The sequence below is a fragment of the Argiope bruennichi genome, chromosome 2, assembly GCF_947563725.1.
Source record: "Argiope bruennichi chromosome 2, qqArgBrue1.1, whole genome shotgun sequence".
Taxonomy (NCBI): domain Eukaryota; kingdom Metazoa; phylum Arthropoda; class Arachnida; order Araneae; family Araneidae; genus Argiope; species Argiope bruennichi.
Genome location: NC_079152.1, coordinates 71539291 through 71565428, shown reverse-complemented (window position 1 = coordinate 71565428; position 26138 = coordinate 71539291). Strand labels below are relative to the sequence as shown.

The window sequence follows — 26138 nt, the reverse complement described above, 5'->3', positions numbered from 1 at the left end:
AACTTATACTGAATTCAAATTTGATTTAGACTTAATTTGATTTTAGTAAATCATATTTTGCCTCTCTTTTTTCGTTTTTTTAGAAAAAGCTATATGATTTCATTAATTATATTTAGCATAAATTTTAAATGGGTATATACAATTAAATATTTTGAGTACTGAAATTTCAGAAAATATATTCAATGTTAATTATAAACAGTATATAAAATCACTCCTCCTTCTCTAATGTCTGTTTTATCCAAATCTGCAGACAGTTTAATTAGGATATGTAATAAGTTAAAATTGTTACACATTTTAATTACCTACATATGATGTATGCAAGATATACCAAGCTCTTCCACAAGCATTCCCCTCCCCATTTCTGCTAAGGCAGCTAAATCATTGCTCTACCACAACAATTTCTCCTAAATTATTTGAAAGTATTATAAAATTATATAATCTGCAATTATGTTTATGTCTTATTAGATATAAACATAATTTAAATTATACATTTATGACAATACATCTTTAGTGTGAAATTTAAAAAATGAGAAGGAATAATCCTTCTCTCTCTCCCTTCTTATGCTTTATACATTCTTAGCAGGAAAACCAGTTTTTATAAGTAGTTATTTTACAAATATTTTTAATACCTTGATATAAGAAGATAAAGTAATCCACTGCTTATGAAATTGATCTTACTGTCTTTATTTAGAAAACTCAATGGCATGCCATATTAAAATTACTTAAAAGTATCTTGAATTCTAAAATATTTAATACATCAACATTATTTTACTCACTTTGATTTAAAATAATTATTATATAATCAAAAAAATCTAACCTTTTCCTTTAACATCTTTTCCAAATTGGGTTATCTTTAAAAAAAATCTGTCCCTAAAATAATTTTTACATATTCATTCATTTTTTCATCAAGTTTATTTTCAATAATTTCACTTAATGGCTTTATCACTTGTTTTCTTGTTTATATTTTTTGTCTTTCCCTTCCACACTTATGTTGTTGATTTCAATAATTGTTTTTCTATCTCTTTGAAATAAGAATTTTCTTTTTATATTTCTTTTAATTTATGGGAACAACTTGAGATTTATTATCATTTTTTTAATGAACTTAAATTTCCTTCTGTTTTAATAAATCGTATCTGATAGCTTTCTAATAAATAAGACACTCAAAATAGTCCCCATCTTTGTAATTATGTACTGCATTACGCATATGGCATATAATGCATTTCAAGTGGATTAATTATAGAAACATAGAAATGGGATCAAATTAATAAAGAAAAACATTTCTCTCATAGCACTTAGGGACAAATATAATATTGGACTGATTAAGATTTTTTTATAGGTTAATGAGTAAAAATGTCTTTGAATTTCCAAATAAAATATATTTTAGTTAGGAAATTTTCAAATTTATTCTTTATTCCACTACTTTTTTAAATAATAGATATATATGTCTGATACATGTAGTAAATGAAAAATTCTAATTTTTTATACTTTACATATCAATTTTATCAATAGAAAAGGAAATATGATTTTCAATTCAGCCTGGTTAGTCCTGCATTATATATTATGCATTAATTAATGTATTCAAAAAACATATTTCAGTTTTAAAACATATAGTACAATAAATTGCATGTTTTTTTTTTTTTTGTTTTTGTTTTTTTCCCCCTACACTTATACAAAGAAACTGGTTAAACATTCAATATTTTTGCAGATAATGAACAAAAAATTATACACAGATGTCAATTTAAACCATGAAGATATATTCTAGTGATTTATAATTTCATTTAACAATTAACTCATAAACAGCTTGTATGTTTTAATTCTTGACTAGCTGGTAATGGATCCATTACCAGCATCTTCATCAACTCTTAATGCTCCTTAATTGCAAAAGAGCTATGAATTTTCAGATGCTGTATCACTACATCATTAGAGTTGCACTTATTTTACCAGAAATCACATTTTTGATAGTTTTATTTTTTCCATCCTTATAACCATGAGTTGATATGTAGACAAAAAAAGTAAAATAAAACAAAGCCTTATAAATGAATTTTATTTATAATTAAATATACACATATTGCTGCTTACATCAAATGCATGTATTTTATTTAAATAATCCAATATAGCAATTTTCAAATACATTATTTTTATATCGATTCACTCAAAATGCCATACAATACTTAGCTATGGCATTTACAAAGACTGGTTCCAGTATGGTGGGAAAGATTTTGATTTCCAGAGTGTATGAGGAAATATATATTAAAATTAATGTTATTCCTATTCTTAGATTTTTAAAAAAATTAAAATTTTATAATTTCAACTTATTGTTTAAAATTTTTGACAAAAGAAATGGGAAAAGTATTTAGAAATGGCTTTTTAATAGCCATATAATAATTACACTAGTAGAATTATTAATGAATATATTAACAGTTTAATAAAATGTCAGTATTATTAATAATAATATAAATTCAGAAAAATCAAGTTAAAAAAGCATTATAATAAACACTTTTTTTAAAAATTAAATATTCCTATATATGTAAATACCCATGACAAGCTGAGAACAGAAAATGGCAGATTATTTTAAACTTATTTAAATCATATTAAGATATTTCTGTATTAGAGAATATTTAGTTATTAAAAAAACATATAAAGTATATATTAGAATAAAATCTTTTTGATAAAGCTATCTATAAAACAAAAACCCTAAGAGTTATAAATCAGTTTTAGTTTATATAGAAATGAAATAAGAAATATAGTCATAAATTTTCAAGCAAGATATTAAAACAAAATATCAGAAATAACTATAGTCTAAATTTAAAAATAATTATAATATTCTTAAAAATAGACTGATGGAAAAAAAAATCCCACTTCATACATTCTAAAGAGGTAAAAGTACATTCTAAAGAGGTAAAAGTACATTCTAAAGAGGTAAAAGTGACATTACTGGAATAGTACACAATATAACTCTGTCTCCCCAATTATTCTAAATTAAAAGGACACTGTACAAGACAATTCAAACAAATTTTACAACCATAAACAAAATTCATTGCCCTTTATGAATAAATCTGCAATAATATACGTAATATGAAAACTAGAAAAGTATCACATTCCTAATGTCATTCACATTAAAAGAAAACCATGATTTCTTCCATAATATAAAATATTTCAATTCAAATTATCTCAAATTTTTAAAAACTTTTTAAAAATGTATCACTAATTAATTCTTTTTTATTTTAGCATTAATATATTTTACAAAAAAAATATACCAATTGATTTTTTAAATTTATCTCTCCCTTAAAAATGCAGTGGAACTTCAATTAATGAGCATAATTTGTTTCCGAATCTTTCTCGTAAAGTGAAACATTTTCCAAACAGTCAGTATAAAGTAGAATAATGAGTTCCATTCAAATTCATAATAAAGCAATTATTTATAAATACACGTCTTTTCGCACAAAAATTGTCTAGACATTTATTTTTGCATATGTTTTAAAATTTGGCAAAAATAAGACATAATATTATTGCTAAATAAATACGTATCATGCATAACTACTGTTATATTTGGAGTATGGGATGTTTTTCAAAATACCATGCAACAGTTTTTCATGCTTGCAACATTTCTCTTATTTCACTGGAAATTTGCTACTATGTTGAGGCCGTTATTTCCACATCTCCTTATAAAATTTCTTTCAATGGCAGCAGCATTGTATTGTAATATTAAATCATCAGCTGTGGCTCCACATAAACAGTATTAAATAAAGTCTCCAAACTATCACATAATCTTTTCATGATTTAATTAATTATACATTACAGAATTCTGCTTTTAGTTAGGAAAAATAACTTGGAACAAACAAGTGTTAAATACTCACTAGTTGCCCAGATAGACAGAATTCTGCAAATAAATATCATCATTTACCTAAATATCACTCATTAACGGAATTATTGTTTTAACATTTTGCTTTGCTCATGTGAATGATTTGTTATAAGGTGTTTGTTAAGCGAAGTTTGACTGTAATAATTTTAAATAGTAAACTAATCTCTAGAGAAGAATGACATTTATAAATCATTAAATAAGACGAAAAAAAAAGTCAAATTGTTATTCCCATTTAATTTTAAATAGGGAAAAAAAATCCTTCTTTACAATTGCTCTTATTTAAAAATTATTATTAAGTAAAGTGTTAAGTATTTTTTATATAACCTTACTAAAGTGTAAGGTTATATTTTTTACTCCAGTTGATAAACTCTATTTAATGATTTAGAGAGAAAACAGCTCCTTTGGACCTTAATAAAACGTAATTGCTACAATTACATTAATTTCTAAGGAAAAAGTTAATATATTATTTGAAACGAACTTAAATATACACTTTTATGGAATAATATATATCTTACTCCTCATAAGAGAATTAATTTTGAGTCAAATTTAGAAAATGCTGCAAATGAAGGATTTCATCACAACTATTTGATTTATCTTACATTATAAAAATTAGAAAGATTCATATAATGAAGTAGCCAAAATATGCTCATAATAATATAAAAGTTTCTGGCTTAAGTCACCAATTAATGACTCAAGACATTTTCAGGACAACTAATTCCCAAAAAGAAAGTGGATACATCACAGCATAACTGCATTATTTGCACAAAGATTAAATTAGTAACCATCCACAAAACACATCTGTAGTTGGGTCTTTTTCCTGGTTGTCAGTTTTATTCTTGAAGATCAAATAATAAGAACTGCATCAGAATAATCATTGTGCCATCTACTGTAAAAGTGTTATTCAATATTTTATGCATACAAAATACTCACGAGCTAAGTAACTCAACAATATTGGACGAGTGTGCATGCAACTGGTATAAAAGAGAAGCCAATTCTGATGAAAAGACTAACTAAATTACTAAAAACTGGATGAGCAACATCTTTTGCAAAAAATAATAAGTTAGTGAAATTAAATGAAAAAACGTCATATCTGCCATTGTCAAACATAAATCAAACTGTTATCAACAGCAATAAAGAAGAAAAAAATCTGATTAAATCAAGATTGGTGTGGAAGTTTCATTATAGAAAAATGATTTCATATTTTTAATTCAGTTGCAGCATTAATCCACTGGTCAACTATCCAGTACCTGAATCTTCGTCAAACAAGGACATCTGAATGTATAATAACATTTCAGTCATTGATGAAGTGATTTGTTGGAACAACTTTCTATGTTCCTGATAGTTGAAGAATTAATTAATAAAGATTAATTTCTTGTCAGTTGAAATTCAGAGAAGACTGCAGTATTTTAATTCAGCTCCTAATAATCTGAATTAAACTTGTCACTAAATATAACTTTGTACTAAATTGTAACAAAAGTTTTCCCACAGGATTCGTGGATCTTCCAGGGTTAAATTAATTATGTTGGTGAATTGAAAACATTGAATTATCTGATGCAGTGTGAATGCCAGACATGCTTCCAAATAAATACTGCAATCCCTACTTTTGGGGAAAGTTTCATATTTATTTGAAAATACATTGCATTTATCAAACCAAGTCACCTAGTGAAACAACAGATTCAATCTTCAAATTTTATCACCAAATAAAGTGTGACAATAAAGTAATACTAAAGCTCCATATACAGCATGTCTGCTGCAATATTAATATCATTATAAAATGATTAATGACAATGCTGATAATGAAAGATGAAACTAAAAGAAATGTAGACCATATATGACTCTGACTTCAACTTTTGGAGTTATAAAGGAAGTTTATTTTGTGGTAAAATTCAATCTGGTGACATCATACAAAGTCATTATGTGTCATACAATTTAATTTCATCTTTACTGCTTGCAAAAAAAAAATTTAAAAAGTCATTTTCAAAGCAATAAATGCAGTCAAATCACTTATATACATCCCTATCAACTTCCTGCTACAGTTAAAAAGGAATCGAATATCTTTGACATATCTGACTCCAATTCAATAAGCATAAAAGTTGAAAATAGATGACATCCTGTAGATAATAAACTATCTACAGGTTCAAGATTTAACAATAGCATTTACTATGGAATACAGCAAGTAGCATTGACCTCATTAAAGAGGCACTTTGCTGGACCCAATATCTTCATGCTTGCCATGTTACTGGGATATAAAAAATTAAATTCAAGTTTTAAGAATTGCAAAAAAGATTAATGTAAAAAGTAAACAACTCTAATGAAATAATTTATTTACTTTAACAAGATTTACAAATTTGCCATATCTTAAAACCCTGCACCACAATTTTTTCTCCTTTTTATTGTCATTTGAAATACAAGAAATAAATACATTAAATACTGAAATCTTTCACAGAAAATAATAAAGCAGCAAAATATTTTTTCCTACCTTTTTCTTTTGAACATTTAAAATTCACTCAGAAAAATTATTTCATAACAATTTAATGATAAAATCCAATTAAATGACACAAAAAAATTACTTTCACAATGTAATAATTAACATCCTTATATTTAATGCGACTCTATCATCACTACTCTAACAAAAATATTAAACTAGTAACTTTAGTAAATACAATTCATTAAAGTTTTTTTTTTAAAAAATTAATTCGTTATTAAGTGTAAATAATAAGAAATTTGGATATTAAATAAATTGGGAGTTTTTTAATTCTTCAATCTTTTTATATTAAGCTCTGCCTTTTTATAAAAAAAATAGAATTTTGCTGTTGTATAATTTTCTACTAAGCTTTGCAGTTGATTTATCAACTGTACATAAATTATGTAGTTTATAAAATACGCGAAAATAATTTAATACATTGTAAGAACGTACAGTAAAATTTTATAAAAAATTCAGTAGATTAATGTATAAATTAAAGGAATATGCCAGTACAAGGGAAAATCTGGAATATTTCACTTAATAAGGCATTGAATGTAATCTTCAATCTTAGAAAAATCTACATATAATAAAATAATTAAGACACTTGGATATATATTTTTAAAAAAGATATAAAAGCCACATAACATTTCTATAAGGACTATATTTTCTACAAATTGCAATTCTTGGATTTTATATAGATATACAACACTGCAATTTAAACTGCTCTTTGACAAATATATAATATATTGCATTGTATCAAAAATCACATTAATAAAAATATATTTCAGATATGAATTATAATATTTAGATACCCTTCCAAATATACCCAATTAACACTTGGCAATATAGTTAATTATTAGGACTTTCATTGATTTGAATTATAACCAAGAAAAAAATAAATTGAAGAAGGTTTGTCACCTAATAAAATTAAACCTAACTGAAGAAGATTTATAATTTAATAAAATTATTTCTTAATTCATCATTTTCTTAGTTCTTAACAACATAGAAAAAAAAAATTATCAAACATTACCAAAAGAAAAGTTTATAATTGTCTCTTTGGACAAACAGGTTGGTGGTCATATACCATATCTCCAGTTTTGAATACTTGAAGACATAACCAGCACATATGACATTTACATTTCCAACAAGTCATATGATTGCAACCACCATTTTTTTCAATTGGTGCCGAACAACTGGGGCACATTTTACGGCCATTTGGATCTTCTTCCATCCACATCTAAAATTACATTAAGAGTAAACAATTAAATCTTTATATATCATTAACAAATTTTATAACTTATTTATCTAATAATGCATTCATGTATTATTTTTTTTCCTAATTCATTTCATAATAATTAGTTTAATAAAAAATTTTATCAATCATAATAGTCTTTAAAAAAAAGAATGCATAAATTTAAAAATCAAGCATGGTACAAGTGCTTGATTTTCAAAAAAAATCCTCAAAATGTGCTCAATTTTCTTGAAAAGATTTAAGATTTATTTTTATTTCTTCTGACATTGAATATAATAAATCTAATACACAGACAGACATAAAGCTGTGTATACTGGAAACCGATGAAACAGAAGATAGATACAAGGATGTAACGCATGTTAATATAATGTTTAATGATTCTTTTTTTTTTTTTTCTGCTCCCATTTTTTTCAACAATGAGTACTGACATATGTTGAAATAATAGAATATTTATCCCAAAGGGTCTATACAAAATACAGACAGTGCAACATATTTTGCATTTCAAAAATTTTTTGAACTTCTTTCATATTATAGATGAACTTTTACCTGGCGTCTATTTAATCCTTCATAGCTTGATCAAGGAGAATACAGAGAGTCATTCTGGTCGATTATTTTAAAAAATAATATTTCATTATTTTTGTTCTTATTGCAATTAAATCCCTTTAGTATGCTGTTAAGACATTTAATCACAAGTTTCGTTAATATCATTTTCAAGTGATCCCTTGAAAATGTGCAAAAGGCATTTTACTGTACTATATTGAATTCTAGTGCATTGTGGTGTATAATTACGTTAATCGACTGCCTAAAATTCAGGGCAATAAAATTTTAATTGGTAGCTGTAAGTTTTCAGTGATCATGATTTCTTTCTTTAAATATCCCCATCCTTTAAAAATTATTACTTACCAAACCAATCTCACCAAATGTTGGTTTTAATTTTTTTTTTAGTCATATGATTTTACTACTTTTAACATTGTGATAAAAATAATTCATCCTTTGGGCTCATTGACTTTAACAGTTTTATTGAATTAAGATTCTTCACTTGATGAATGTGGATATAATGGGACTTGTTGTTATCTCATGTTGGCTTAAAAAATACTTTTTATAAATGGTATAACTGCTATTTGTTTTATTTTCATGATACATCTAACTACACAGTTGATCTCATTTTAACTTTGTGAATTTGTTTCCATTATTTATTAAATTCATTATAATTTATTGAAACTTTCTAATCATGATCTTTATAAATTTAAAACTGTGGTAAGCAGTTATGTGTTGGGTGTGGATGCTTACTAAAAAACGAATTTTAAAAGTACTTTCTCTACTAAAATAATACTATTTCAGAGTTACAGCCCCAGACAAAATATATCAGATCTTGGCAATAATTCCATAAAAGAACAGCAACAGTATTTAAGCTTAATAACAATTGGGGTCACAAATAAAATAGTAATATTAAAATATACACCTAATTTTTATTTATTCAAATACTTAATTATTGCTATATGATTAGTAGTTGTTTTAGATAGAGAGCTAATTTTGAGAAAATAAGAGATTTTTAGTAATAAATTAGTTTTATAATTATGAAATCATATGTTTCAACCACTTCCTTTATACTGAGAATTCCATTGATATTGTCAGACTTCCAATTCAAGTAATTGCAATGCTTAATAATGATTAGCTATGACCATTTATAAAAAGCAGAAGTAGAATCTAAATGTAATTGGCATGAACCTGAAATCGAAAGTATTTTTGGGGGTAGTAAATATTCTGTGGTCAGCATCTTGATCAATCTCTAGCCAAAAGGGAAGATAACAAATGTTATCAAATATATTTGAAAAAAAGTTGAGAATTAAAAAAACTAGAGTAAAAGATAGTTAATTAATTTGTATATAAAAATTTCTATGTAAAAATTGTTTGATTATATTTTGTTTTCCCAAAGCCCAAAAATCAGAAAATTCTTTGCATCTCAAAACAGTAGAATAGAAACCATCTAAATGAATTTTTTCATCAAATGAAGAGCACTGTTCTTTGTATTCACTTTTTAGTTTTTCTAAAAAAAATTTCAAATTGAATCTTTGCACATTCTGAACATGCAATGGAAATTCATTCAATTCAGGTCAATGGAAATCAATTCAGGTGCTTTGGAATATGAAAATTGAAACAAATCAGCCATTTGCTTTACATATAAAGATAGATTACTTTTCAATAAATGTAGATTTAAACAAGATGCATTAATAAAAAGCAGTATAAGCATTCAAGCATATTTTTTGTAATATTCTTTAAATATATAAAACACTCAGCTAAAAAGTGTCTTGTTCGATTTTCAGTAGCTTCACTAGTGTTTAAGTAGATGTACTCACTATTCCAATAATATTGATATGTTTCTACTTTTGATACTAGACTGATCTATGCCAAATAAAAGGTTAAGCGAGTAGAAAAGAGTTGAATTTCCATGATTTAACAATCACGAATGGTGTTCAGTTTTTAGAACTATTGTCTACAAAAAAAAAAGAAATTTAAAATTCTGCATACTTTCCAAGTTTTTAAGAGAAATTTCAAAAATCTGCTGAATTTCCCATTTTATAGATTTTTAAATTCCCTATATTTTCCCACTTTTCCAGTTCTCCCAGTGTTGTGGCAACCCTGCATAAGTGTAGATATATTTTTTCTTTCTCTTACCACTGTCAATTGATTTAAATCTATCAATATATGTAAACCATATTTACTAAGATTAAAAAAGCAATATTAATAATAAAAAATATATAAATTATATTATGTTTATTAATTTTTTATTCATTTTTGATATAAGCATGACAAATTTTTATAGCAGAAATAATTTACCCTTTCTAAAATTTTTGATTATATTGGTGTCAATGTTTCCAGAAACAGTTAATCCACAGAAATTAAATGATAATTTGTAATTTTAAGAAATGTTGAAAACAATCACAGAATTTTATGTTTAATGTTATAAAAGTTGACAATATTTTAATTAATGACAATTTGCATTTTCATATTTTTTATTTAACAAATAAAAAAGATAAGCTATATTTTACAATAAAAGATATTAAACAAATATTGTAATAAAAATATTAAACTTAAAAAGATATATATTAAAATTTTGAATTAAAAGTATGCATTGTTATAAAAGAAAAAAAAACATCATATGCTCAAAAAAGTGCATGGATCTACATATGCATAAATGCACAAAATGGGTTTTTTAAGACATTAAAAAAAAATTTCATTTTTACAGAAGCATTGCTACATGCCCTGAAAAAAATTAATACTATTTTTTATTATCTGATATTGAATTTATTTTAAGGTATATTAGTTGTTCCTATTTATATTGTTTAATTAAAATAAGTAAAAGTCAAATTTTTACTGAATTTAAATTACGTTACTTATAGATATTTATTATAAATAATATTATCAATTATGATTAACAGGAAACAAAAAAAAAGAATGTAAACTGGCACAAAATTTAGACTTACTTTAAAATCGTAGTCTTCGTCTCCTTTGCAAACTTTATTCAAGTTACAGCTCATCCCAAAATGAAACAGCTCTTGGCATCTGTAAAAAATATATTAATGACTCATGATTTTTATGACTAACAAAATTTAATATAAAGTTAAAAGAATTATAAAGAGAAAACAAGATTAATTTAGAAATAAAATTTAAATTAAAAAACTATATAAGAAAAAATGAAGTGTAAGAAAAAAAAATTGACATACATAAAAATTAAGGAAGAATGACAGCTTATGAATAGGCAGTATATTTCTAGTTAAATAGTACTATTTTTTAATCTTTTTTTTAATTATTATTTAGAGATTTTAATGCAAAATTTTGACAGATGACGAATGTGTGATCTGAACATCAACTAATGATTCTGTTACCATTTAATAAAGAATAAACTAATAAATATTTTAGATTTTAAAATTTTTAATGCAATAACTTTTTATAAATTGCTTTGAAGTTCATGTTTTCGACAAACTGATTAACAATTTGATTATATAAAACTAAAATGAATATTGTGTTCAAGTTAAAGTATATATATTGACATAATAATTTATGACAATAAATTATGTAAAAAGATTTTATAAGGGGAGGAGATATAATAAACTAAAATATTAAAATAACCAAGTTATCATTTAATGAAAAGAATAATAGGACTTTTCCTTCTTAAATTTCACAAGAAAAAGCTTTGCAAGTATTCTGGATTAGTAATAAAATTATTAACATTTTTAATGAAAGTTTGGCAAAACTTCTGTAATGTTTACATGCTAACTTTGAACAAAATTGCACCATTTCCAAGATATACAGGGGAGAAAATTTAAACGATTTTAAATATTCAGAAAACATTTTTTAAGATTAGAATTAGTACCAATATGCATTCAAATTAAAATATTGAATTTGAAAGTAAAATTCCATTAAATATGGATACTTCACTTTTGCAAAAATTAGACAGCTAAGAAAAAATTTAAAAAAAAAAATCCAAATGTAAAATCTCTAGATATCTAGAAATAATTACTAGTGTGACTAGTAGCTTTCACATGTGAACTTGTTTTTTCAGAAGTAAAATAGAAAAGCATATATATTATGATGACATTTAACTGGCATATACATTATGATGACATTAATATATATTATGACATTTAGTATGACATTTAACATAAAGATAAAAAAAAAAACTTACTGAGTGCAAATAGAGTTATTGCATATAGGGCAGTTGAACACAGTTCCATCATTACTAATTCGATAGATCATTGGACAATCAGGACTTGGACAATAGCTCACATCATCCCTACTTTGAACAAATGCAACTAAAGATTTTTTGTAAATTTCTTTATCGAACAATTTCACTTCCTTAGCTGCCCACTGTATGTCTTCCAAAACAACCAGGGATTCACATGACTATGTAGAAAATAAATAAAAATTTATATATTAATAAAAAGTAAAAATATTTGTATTGATTCAATGTCTAAAAACCCAATACTACTGAAGTGGTATTTTTGTTTACAGAAGACACAATAGGGTATATGTATATTTTTCACTTATATATTAATTATATATGAATACAAATTCAATTTTTAAGTCTAATAAATAATTTTTATATATTTATACTTTTGTTACATTTATATTAGCAGTATCCCATCAGTGTTTTCTTATATGATACAGTTTCTTGGATATTCAAGCATAGATCAGATAGGATTGTCTGCAATCGATGCATAAATCTTTGAATTATTTCATTTAGATCTAATATGTTAGCAGAAATTCATAAGAATCATGAGCTTTGGTAGCAAAGATATATTCTTTATTATTGTGTCAGAAATATTGTTCTGCCAACATGGAAAACAAAAAAGCATGAATTTAGAGAAGAAATAAAATGCAAAGAATCCATAAAAAGAACAGAAATCTGCCAAATTTGTGAGTTTACAATAAAAACCATCAAAGTTCAACTCTACAACCAATCAGCAAGAAATAATATCCATACAAATAATTCAGTAACACATAAGTTGCAAAAATATGGAAGAATTACCCTGGATATCATCATAGAAACAAAGGTAACTCAAAATTCTTCAGTAATTATACCAAGTCATATTTCTGGTTTCATTTTTTTAGTAACTGTAACAAATTATATCTTCTGTAATTTTAATATTTGAGGAAATAATTTCAACTAATGACAAGAAATCAAAATGTTTCTTCCAAGAAGCAACAAAATTTTGTAAAGCTTAATTGAAGATATATAAAAAATGTCACAATTTTCAGCACAGATATTCCAATCATATGACATAAATTTATTTCATATACACAGCATATACACTGGGAATGGATAGAATTCATTACCATTTGACAGTAAAATCATTTTTGGATCTAATTTGGATGAATCAATAAATAGATTCCACTTGTTTACATCAAGTGACAATCTAAATCCCTTTATCAAACCAGTAACATTTTAGCAGAACATAATGTTATTATTTTCCCACAAATAATGGAAAAATTTTATATGAAAGTCATGAAATGAAGAGACTAACACATACTTGAGAAAATACTTGGAATCACTTATCTTACATAACAATATTTTCTTTATGGTATAACTAACCATTAATGGATTGGGAATATGGAGAACAAATTCTTATTTCCTCAGAGAAACATTTGCTGTAATTTTAGCACTTATTTAAAATTTTATTATGTTTTATTCATTCATATAAGCAAGGAAAAATTTCAAATTAAATATTACTTATTACAATGCATAAAAAATAAATTTATTCCTCCCAGTCTTTTAACAATCATGATATTTCATCCTTAAGTGTATTGTATCATGGCCCTCTTGCACCTCCGAAACAAGAGTTAAACTTCATTGTTCATAGTGATATCTGTGTTCAGCATTAAGAATCAAGTACCTCTGACTACATGAACTTAGTGAAAAATTATTATCCAGAGTAATTTCATGTATAACAAATCCCCATAATATAATACATCTTTCCATAAAAACAAAACTCAAACAGAGATCTGTCATTCGGAATTTAAAATTTGATTCATCATAAAAATATGATGAATACCATAATCTAAGATAATCATCATAAGGTTACTAAAACTTTAAGTAAGGGTAGAGAAAAATGTTACTTTATCAATTCCCTTTAAAAAAAAGACTCTTAATTAAAAGTAATTTAACAACTAACAAAATAATTTTAAATCCAATTCTCAGTTAAAAATATAAAACTTACAATGCAGCATAAAGGAAAATGACTGGAAGTTTGAAACCAATGCAAAATACATTCTTTGCAATAAGCATGTCCACAAAATTCTAATCGATGGAATTGATCAGCAAATTTATCAAAGCAAACAGGACAAAGTTCCGCATCTTCTTCATAAATTGCATCCTCTAATTTTGCTCTTATATCTTCAATAATGCCTTGGCACTGCAATAAAAATGAATTAATTACTTATTAAGATCAAAAAATTATTAAGATCATTATTATGAAAATATTAATATATATGTATATATTAAAAAAGAACAAAAATTGCAGTCAAGTCTTCCCTACATCTAAACTAGCTTTTCTTAAACTAATATTTAATTCTAAATTATATAATTCATTTTATTTGAACATTTTTCTAAAAATATGTCTCTAAAATATTTTTTAAGAACAAAAATTCAATTAAAGGCCAAACTGTACAATTTATTGATTTCAAATACTTCATTTTATAATAAGCACCATTTCTACGTTCAAACTTTTTCGCATATCATATTTTTCAAAAGTGCACGTTCATTATTTTATTCAAACACTATTTACATGACCTCAAAAATTAGAAAATTGCAAAAAGTAAGAGTTGTAAGAGCTTACAATACTTTATTACTGCTCTTTGCAAATTCATTGAAGATGATGAAAAATTCTTCAGGTAAAACTCCCAAGTTTAAGAAACTTTTATTTATTCTTACTAAAGGAAATAATATTTAAAAAAAATACTTACAGCTGTTAAAGCAGTATTGCTACCTTGAACTGTCAGTATGTGTTGACGTGAATTAATTTCAATACTAGTTAAACCACAAGTTGCTTTCAGCTCTTCCAGGTTATGACCATATGTACTGAGCAGTTCTCTAAGTATACCTGGTTTTCCATTTTTGGGCATTAACATGATTTCTTCCAAGTTTTCTTCAGCCAACTTATCTAAATATTCATTTACTTCTAATTTTAATGAATTGCATACAGAAACATTACCAAAAATAGTTAAAACTTTTCTATGAATATTTAATTCTACATAACATTTTGATTTGGTTTCAGCAATCTTTTTTATATGTTCTTGTCCTGCTTTAGAAAATAACTTTTCCAAAGAAGGATTGCCACTGCACTCAATCTGATCACCTAATAAAAAGCTTAAAATGGCTTTCCTTGCATCAGAAATGTCAGATATATTATTACTGGTTATTTTGATTTGAACATTATTTTCTCCACTTGGAATAGCATTTATTTCTAATATACATCCAGGTTTTGAATTATCTTTAAAAAAATTCAAAGCTTCGGTGATTTGCTCTTCAATAGCTCTAAATACTTCATGTTTGCAATACAGGTTTGTTTGTAATGATGGTTTCAATTGTAGATCTAAAATATCATCAATGTAGGAACGGTTTTTTAAAACATTCACAGCAGTTTCCCCATCACAAGGATTTTGAAAAAAAACACAAGCATTCCATCTAAAATCTTTACTATTGGGTTTCTTTAGGTCAATGGTAAACTTATCTTGAGTTGTAAATTCAGAGAATATTTGGCACAACCTTGATTTAACACTTTGCAGTTCTGCTGGAGTGCTTTCATAAACCTTCTTTCTAACAACAATACACTTTTTCATTTTATTTTCAGGACTAAGTTTTGAAACAATAAATTTTTCAAAATCATGCCTGTCAGTATTGGGTGGCAAACCAATTATTCTTATATCTAATGTTTTTTTACTATTTGAAGCTTGTAAAAATTTATTGCGATAAAATAAACTATTCATAGGAAGAAGACCAGGAGGATCAGTAGTAACAAATGCTTCTCCAGTGCATTCTCTTCTAAGGAATGTCACATATACCTTATATTGATTAATTCTATTATCATCAGAGTTAAAATTCACTATTTTTTGCAATGCAAACTCTTTTTCATTTGAATAGGTTTCTAATGCCAATTTAGCATCAAGTGGGCTAGTAAAAGTAACTTTGAAATAATTTTTCCACTCACGTACTGTAGATATCTGTCCACATGATTGCAATTTTTCTACAACCGAACTAACATCAACATCAGATGTTAATTTCACTTTTAAGTCCCTAAATTCACCAGGGAAAACAACATCTTTTACAGCTATTCCAGCAGATATTATAGTGCACAATTCAGGATATAAATATACTTCTTTTTCTTCTATTGCAAGCTTTTCTTGGGCTTTTTCAATCATAGGACAAAGGATAGCAGCAATTTCCTCATATTTATCCTGTGGCCCATAAACCTTTATCTCACCTTTTTGAACATCTATATCCATAATTGTATTATCACTTCCAACTGCTTTTTTAATTTGATCTTCAATTTTTCTTCTTTGAATGCCATGCTTTCCCACAATATCACGAAGAAGAATTATTTTACCAAGAGGAGATATTCCATAAGCTGTTAAAGGTAAAGTTTCTAAACCAGCCAAGTTTACATTTAATCCATATGTATTCATGCATTCTAAAATCATTTCTTTAGGCACAGGACTCACATTTATTAGATAAGTTTGATCAGTTTTAAGAATTGTATCATAAACAAGAAACTCGGGTCTCCAATGACCATAAGTGTATAATGATGATGAGGGATGAATCAACAAGTCACCTGAAACTCCAAATGATCTATAACCAAATTTGTAGTGTCCCGAAAAGATACATAAATTTTGATGGAAACTGCGAAATATAAGTTTAAGTAAAGAATCTTGTGCAGACTGTTCACAAAATTTGCTAGGAATTTTCATTTTAATTTCATTTTGGATAATATGAATGATTTCATTAATCAAATCATGTGCAGTTCTAAGAGATCGAGCATTGATACAATTCAAAACACACCACTTAGATTTCAATTGTTTAGGAACTGTAACCCACTCTCTATAAACTTGTAAGTAAGTAAGAAAGTCACTTTCACTTTGGCAGAACCTCATTTTTTTGCTATCTGCTTCAGATTTATTTTCTGCAGTCCGAAAAAAAATGTTTCTTGAAACTGTAACTAGGGATGCCAAAACAACAGCTTCAAAACCAATACTTAGATCAATACCTGTTAACACCAAAAAGCTTAGCCGAGGCTCCAATGGCAAATAAGACATATGCTCTCCTAATTCTGACAAAGACATATCAAAAATATTCACTGCATTTAAATCCAGAAGTTGTTGCATACTTGTACGCAAAACTTCTTGAGGAGGAGACTGCACAAAATCAAATTGCAATGGATCTTTTATGCCTAATTTCATTAATCTAAGTAATGCCTGACCTAAATTGACTCGTAAAATTTCTGGTTCTGTGGTTTTATTCATTCCTTCATAATTTTTTTTACTGTACAAACGATAACACTTGCCAACTTGTGTTCTACCAGCACGACCTCTACGCTGTTCAGCTGAGCTCTGACTAACAAAATTAACAGACATAATATTCATATTTCTAGTAATATCAAATTGGGATTCTTTGACCATTCCGCAATCAACAACAAATTTTATTCCAGGTATAGTCACAGAAGTTTCAGCACAATTTGTAGCAAATACAACTTTTTGTATGCCATTAGGCATTCGTTCAAATATTTTTTGCTGTTCTTGTACATCTAATTTTCCATGCAATTGGAAAATTTTCACACGCTGAGCTAATTTTGAATCAAGTTTCTCACTGAGAACTTTAACTGCCTTTTCAGTTTCAAGAGGTGTGGTTAAAAAAGCTAGAACATCGCCAGTTTCTTTGCCTAAAATTGAGCAAACAGTTTCAATAGTTTTCTTGAAATAATCCCATCCCAAAGCAACATCATAATCTAACCAAATGTCTTCAATAGGAAATGTCCTTCCAGACACTTCAAGAATTGAATCATCCGAAATTCCAAAATAATTCCTGAAAATAGTGGTATCAATAGTAGCTGATGTTATGATCAACTTCAAGTCAGGTTGGATTTTAAGAGATTTTTTTATCATTCCCAATAGTAGATCAGTATAAACAGTTCTCTCATGTGCTTCATCAACAATTATGTACGAAACTTCTTTTAAATCATTATTAACCATCATTTTTAACATGGTATAATCAGTAACATACAAAATTTCTGTATTTACCGTCCTTTTAACCGTTGCTCCAACTTGATAGCCAACAATATCACCTAAAGTACAACCTATTTGAGTACTAACATGTTTCGCTAGGCTAATAGCAGCAATTTTACGAGGTTGTGTACAAATTATCAAATTTTTCTGAGAGGGGTCCTTTCCACGCCATAAATACTGTGTCAGCTGAGTACTCTTTCCAGAACCAGTTTCAGCTCGAATAATTACAACTTGATGCTTTTTTATTTTTTTCAGAATGATATTTTTTTTCGCATAAATTGGTAAACCAGTGGTTAGACAATTGCATTCTCTGGAATAATCATGTATAATATCAGCCAAAGTTTTATCAATAGTATTAGATGCTAAATCTAAATTGTTTATTTTATTTACAGCATCATGTGTGTAATTCATGAAAGTAACTTTCTGCTCATTCAGTTCATTTAATTTTGCTATTACAGCTTCATTTGCTTCAGGAACTGAAATTTTATATGATGCCTTTAGGTCTGCAACAGTTTGCTTATGTTTATTTAAACAAACTTCTTTCTTGGTTTCAATTATTTTTATGTGCTCTTCAATTTTCTTTTTATTTATATCCTGGATGGTATCAGGCAGTTTAAAGTTGGTTAAAATATCATCTTGTTTGATTAACTTTAAAAATTTGGGAGAAAATGGCTCATTAGATTGTGATCTCTGAAGAATTTTTTTGGCCTTTTGGGCTTTACTTAAGCTTTTGAAATTAGCTAAGAAATAACCTTCACTGGATTGTCCTTCCCAGTGAAGAGTGAAATCAGATATGTTCCACAGTTTTTCAAGCTCATTTTTCCAATAAGTAGCATCTCCTAACTTTATACCAACACAAATGCATAATGTGGCACCTCTACTGCCAGGAACACTTCCTTTAATTGAAGCATCTGTAAACTGTTTATAAATCGATTCTTCTGCTTTTGACTCTGCAGCAGCAGTTTTTCTACTAGGCTTTGATTTTTGTGTCTTTTCAGTCTGCTTTGAAATATCTGTTTTTCTTCTTTCCATGCTTTCCATTTTTACTTCGCAGTCATTAATTTTAAAATTTTTCAGAAGAGACAGAGCCTTCTCACGAGCACATTCATCAGGGAGAACTATGCTGCAACAAAATTCATTAGTTTTCCTTATTCGACAATTAACACTTTTTAATCTAGAATTTAAAGTTGCCCTAAGTTGCTTTAATGACATATTCCTTGGGAAATTTGATATAGTTATCAAATATTCTGTATCATCAGCATGTGATCGAGTTGGTAACTGTTTTACAAAATCTTCATAAAAAATGCATTTATGGGCTGCTTCTATCAAAGAATGTCTGGCATTTGATTTGCATATTAAATTAATATAAATATTGTGCTTAAAACGTAAGGTATTCAAAATGTTGGAAAAATCTGAGTCCCCAGATATTAAAACAATAGCACAGCCTGTTTGTTCCTTATAAATGTCACGAAACTCAAAAAGAAGTGATTTTAATTTAGTGTCAGCAGCATTTTTATTAGTGCTGCTCATATGAAAGACAGTGACATTAGATGCTTCAAGTTCTTCAACATACATACTATTCAAGTTTTGTACATCACATACCACACTAAAACTTCCTTCTGTTCGACCTTCATAAAGGGTAGTTCTCACAAGTTTAACAAAATCAACAGCAGACTTTTCACGTGGGACTGGACAATTCTCTATATCCCAAAATACAGATATTATTCCAGATTGCCTCACAGATATACCTGAATCTCTATCTTCTGAGAATTCACTACCCTTTACACTTGAAACAGTGGAAAATTCACTAATGACTTCACTTTCATCTGAAGAATTATCAACTTCATCATCTGAAATATTAGATGTCCAAACACTCTCTTCTGAAGAACAACGAGATACTGAAGCATCATCATCCTCATCTGAATCTACATTTTTAGTAGATTCTGTTTCTTCAATTGTATTACGAGCAAATGTAAATAATGGAATAACTTCTTTACTTTCCTTCTTTTTTCTAGACCAATCATGTTTAAATCTATTTCTCCTTCGATTTCTTGATTTTTTTGAGCCATCCAATTTACCTTTGGTTAGCTGATTTTCATTATTTAAATTTGATTGGGGCTTTGCTTTTTTTGGCTTGGAATTTTTTGTATATTTATATACAGGTGCTGGTTTTGGTTGAACTTTTGGCAAGGAACTTGCATCAACAAATTTTTTCATGGTGTTTGATTCATTTTCCGGTGCACAAGTTTTGAAAAAAAATGGTCCTGGTGTAGAAGGTTTAGTCATTAACAACTTCTGTGACAATTTATCGACAAATAGCTTTTGAGAATGGACAGGACTTTGTAGCTTGTTAGACGACATAACTTGGTTCTGCTCTCCATGATGAAAGATTACAGATTTATTGCCCTGGCCTCTCCCAATGTTGTGTACGTTTCTAGACCCCTTGTGAAACTGACCTCTATTAGAATCATGTACTGGGTGAAAACTTTTATGCCCTCGCTGAGTGAAATTGCCTCTAGCATGATTCTGAGATGTGAAATTAACATGCTTTTCAAAGTTAGATTCTTGGTTATGGTTAGAATTATGCACTGGAGGAGAGCTTCTAAGACCTCTCTGATTAAACTGACCTCTGCCCCGATTTTGAGATGATAAGAAATTGGCATGCTTTTGAGTATTAAATTCTTGGCTACCAGTAAAGACTCTAATTTCAGCTGGAGAATCTGGTTTTTTAGGATTATTCCTTCTTTTAGGCATGTTTTGAGCCAGATTTGTTTGAGTTGTCGGTAATCCAACAGGATTTGCTAAAATCTGATTCACATGTGAAGCAGTGCTTGAGCTATGCACATTCACAGATATATGTGTCATGTGAAAATTACTGGCTGCTTGATTCATTTGAATTCTTGAAGATAATCCACTTAGCAAAGTGGCAATATTTGGTGTTGAAGGTTCTCCCATACTAAAACCACTTGGTTGTTGGGTGGCATTGATTTGGTGTTTTTTGGTTTCATGTTTCCCTTTGTTCCCTTCGGATTTAGCAGTTGCTTTGTTATCTCCTTTCTTATTAGATTGCGAGGTTGAAGGTTGTGATCCTTTTCCTTTATCAGGTGGTTTTCCTTGAAAAAACTGCCCAGGGGTTTTCTTTCCATGACCTTTGGAAGACATGGCTTCCTATGAAATATGTAAAAATATCAATCAAATGAGTATCTATACTGTAAATTAAAAATAAATAGATATAAACTGTAAAAAATAAATAATGGATATTTTCAGCAAAGCTAAGATGGATAAATAATAATCTGAATTTTTATCTAAAATTAATCATAAACTTTCTATGATCTACTGTTTAACATTATTCTCAATGGACCTTCAATTTAATGTAAACAAACCACCTACAAGTAAGAATTTTTTAAAAAAAAGTCCTTTATATTAATTATTCCACTTTTTTTCACATCAGTTATATAAATTAACACAAGATTATACTAACATCATTCATTTATCATTTCTCCAAAAAAAAATTAATGTAATATACTATGATATTATTGCAGAAAGGTGATTTTTTTTTTTTTTAATTGATTCAAATCTCAAACACAGACTTAAAAAAAGTATAAGTTCAAGAATTTAAATTATAAAGTTGTCCCATCTATACTTTAACTTAATATAAAAATCTTAGATTGTTGAATATTGCAGAATATTGAAAATTATAATGAAATATTTATCTACAGAAACCCCTGAATAATCATTTATAAGATAATATAAAAAGTCATTACAACTTAACATCTAATAAAATATTATTGTATTTCCTGTAGTACAACTCCAATCATTGCCAAGCTTGAATGTTGATAATATTCCTATTAGCACTAACATCCATTGCTATGATATGGTAATGAGAGATATTATTAGGATTTGATGATGATAGTTATTAGATCTGAGATTTGGACGATTTTTATCAGGGTTCATGCAAAGAGAAAACTGCAATATATTAATATAAATAGAAAACTAGTAATCCAAATTGTGCATTCTTTTTAAATCTTCTAGCAACTCATGCAACAAAATATATTTTCATAAACTTAATATTTTTATCCTTACAAATCTGCAAATATATAACATCATCACAATTTCAAATAATTATTAATAATTTGATTTTCTTAATTTTGATAATATGGAACGCTTTTATCAACATCAGAAACTGTTCTCTGTGAAAACAAATATGTCGTTAACACATTAAATTATCACACAAAAAAATTATAAAACTGAAGCACAATTAAACAAGAAAAAAATACAGTGTTTGATTATATTCTTTGTTAAAAATAATATTTTTACATCAAAATCTCTATTACATCAAAACTCATTTCCAAAATCAAATCTTGGAAATTTTTAAAAATTTGAGCCTTAAAGTACCATTATAGGTTTATATATTAAGAACAAAATCATAATCAAAAAAGTAATGAAAAACTAACAGATAAAACAAAACTTAAAAACTATTTCTTTCAAAATTTTGCTGACATTTTTAGTAAATTTAATGTAACAAATTTAGATTTTTTTTAAAAAAAAGTCATGCAGTTAATAATTTTGATTATTGAAATTTTATTGAATATTTCATCAAGGTCAAATTTATTCCATGAATAAATCTTACATTTAACACACACACACTTCCATAAAGGATAAAAAGGGTAACATAATGACATTAAAAACAATTGAATGGTTCTACACTTTAAACACAAATTAAACATAAAAAAAAAATACCAATCAAGCTGAAAAAGAAGAAATTTTGAACGATCAAAATTGAGGTTCAAATCAAAATACTTCATAAATCCACTCTTTAATTCCAACTCACATTAAGAGATACTTTCATATGGTTATTTCTGCTTATTAATATAAAAATGAAGTTCTTAAAAATATATTATCTGAAAAAACAATTATATATATATATATATATAATATTTTTAAAAAAACTTATTAACCAAATTTTACTTTCTGATATGATGATTTTTTTTTTAAATCGAATTATGTTAAAAGGTGAAACATAAAGTACATATAATATAGTGTTTCACCTTATAGAAATTTATATAACAAATTCTATACAAACGTACGTTCCGATGATAAATTTATTCTTCATTCCATTTCATCTATAATTTATATTTCCGTTATTTATATTTTAAAAAAGTGATTTTCGATTCATACACGTTAAACGAAACGAAACCGAAACTAATATGCGTAGAGCTGAGGTGAGGTGTTTGTAGAGAACTTCAAGGAGTTTTCATTCTTTTTTTGTTCAGTTAATGTCACTTTAGAACCACAATGAGTGCTAATTTATAAGAACATTTATAGTGGTTAAGTTTCAGGGACAAAACTACAACTTTTAGAATTAAAAGGAGCAGTGTTTTAATATGAAATTGGGATGTCTCTTTAATTTGTGGATTTATTATTTATTTTTACAAAATTGGCGCAAATGGAAATGGGTTGCGGTGCAACTACAGCGTAGTTGTTAACTGACTTATATGTTATTCACTACACAACGAAGCAAAAATAAACTCTGCTTACCTGGCTTATAAGTTTTCACCACAGGGTAAAGAAAACAAATGTATTCCCATTATGAATTCTTACTCAACGGTCTGAAAAAAGGGAATGCACCGTGCTTAGAGCCTCCGTAGTTTTACTCTGCCTTTTTTCGAAATTTATTTAGAATCAGATTTTGGTACAGTTCTAATCTCTAAGTGGATTAATGTTTTAGCTTCAACAATTTGTGCTTATTTTAAATGATTCCAAAGTTTTTAATATTCGTTAAAAGCTACGCAATCACGATGATACATAATTGAAGGCACTAACTAGTTTCATACTCCCTTCATGGCAAGTGCCATTATAAACAACAACAACAATACTGTTCATGGACACTGAAATTTTCGATTAAATATTTTATGTGACTTGATTTTGATGGTTTCAAACGAAATTCTAATTATACTGAATTTATAGCGTTATAATTATTAGTTAATTTATAGCTAATTCAAAAGGTCCTTGTCTTACACCTGATTGATTCGCAAGATATGAACTCCACGGAAGGTTTGATGACCCTTTCTGGTGCTAGTCTGTTCGTCTTCGATAATAAACGGACAGACTAGTATCACCTACGCTATAAATATCCTTTCAGAAAGGCTGCACAGCAAGGGTATTTCCAGTATGCTATAATGGATACCTGTACATATAAACATTGAGAGAACATGAACATTTCATGCTTGTAAAGCTAATGTTATAATGGATACCTGTACATATAAACATTGAGAGAACATGAACATTTCATGCTTGTAAATGCTAATGCGGTGGACATTTGTTGACATATGACCCACCTTTAAGAAACCAATATCACAGACCAATATATCAACTGTCCCAGAAACATAACATCCACAATCACTAGATTAAGAACAAATTACTATAGGAGCATGAAAATTCATTCGGATGAAACAAGATCATATATTATTTGTAAAAACTGTCCCAAAGTCCAGCTCGCATCAAACCATACCTTTGAGTGCTTAGCTACCGCCGCAAATATATAAAAACTCAGATTAGGACTCATTAGGGCTCAAGCCACTGCCTACACATTTTGGTGCGTGGTTTAACACGCATTGCCAAATTTACTTTAAATTAAAGTATTAAAACATTTTTACTTAATAAAAACTGCCAGCCATGTAAATAACAAAAATAAATTTTAATTACAAATTAAATTAACAAATATAAATCATGATACATTGGCCGTAATTCCATCGACCAGCACGAGGCAGAAGTTCTAAGCCAGCTGGTGAAGGCAGGAAGTGAGTCACTCGTATTCGTTGGAGAGCCAAGTTCATCTCCAGAGGTATGATTGATGCTTATCGCCAGTTGGCGAAACAAACAGTCATTTATCGCCTGTTTGGCCGCTGCAACATGTTAATGATCATGGCATGGTATAAACAAAAGGTTGTGCAAAAATTTTGAATTATACTTTGTAATATTTATAACACATAGTATAATATTATATATATAATTTTGCACAATAAACCTAAATCTGTTATTTAAATATGCTTTTATGTAATTGATCTCTGTTGATCTGACTCATTCGTTAATTTGGAATTCCTCTAGTCCGATGTCTGTCAGATTACTGAGAATATACTGTATTAAAAAATGATAAACGTCTTAAAATAAGTAAGTTTTAAAAAACATAATATATAATTCATAACAAACGTTATTCTGTTCACAAGTTTTTGACTGAAGTATTTAAAACTGCAAGCAATGAATTTTTAATTCCATTGTAATTAAATAAAAAAGATGACATATATATATATATACTAGCCGCCTTTGGCGACCAGCCGGTTCGCCAATCTTAATGTTCGTTTAAATTTTAATAATTAAATAGGTTTAACCGGAGTTTAACCCCCTTCTTCGCCAAGTTGCGATAACGCACCAAAGCTGGCAATCTTTATTATGCACTATAATTGAACATCTGCTTCTTTGCTTTTGAACATTTCGCAAGGCCGTTGTTTGCGATTTTTAAAAATTTCGCCAAGCAGGGGATAAAACTCCGGTCGTACCATTAAACATTTTACGCAATTCCAACTTTAATAGATTCTTCAGCAAAATATTTTAAAACTTCAAATTTTGATAGTCATATAATTCACTCATAATATTATAAAGGCCTTCAGTTATAGCGTGATATATATCTCTCTAATTTTCTGTTACCCTTCGTAGAAATTATGCTTTAAATTACAGTGTAAATGATTAATCTGCAATTAATATAATATTTTTTACTGAAACAAAGC

General features: G+C 27.5%; 1 protein-coding gene across 6 annotated transcripts in view; it reads right to left on the bottom strand.

Annotated features, from left to right (window-relative positions):
- Positions 1-2027: 2027 nt before the first annotated feature.
- LOC129958329 (uncharacterized) overlaps positions 2028-26138 on the bottom strand; it is a 70030-nt gene continuing 45919 nt past the window's right edge. For 5 of the 6 annotated variants that reach the window (XM_056070760.1, XM_056070777.1, XM_056070783.1 and 2 more), the window contains exons 2-6: positions 15043-21522; positions 14298-14492; positions 12266-12483; positions 11064-11142; positions 2028-7563 (exon numbers count right to left, since the gene is read on the bottom strand). In XM_056070760.1, the coding sequence (XP_055926735.1) occupies positions 7369-7563; positions 11064-11142; positions 12266-12483; positions 14298-14492; positions 15043-21516 (7161 nt within the window). In that variant the 5' untranslated portion in view covers positions 21517-21522 and the 3' untranslated portion in view covers positions 2028-7368. Of the gene's footprint in view, positions 7564-11063; positions 11143-12265; positions 12484-14297; positions 14493-15042; positions 21523-23441; positions 23567-26138 lie in introns of those variants that run through there. The other variant, XM_056070753.1, reaches the window with a different exon arrangement.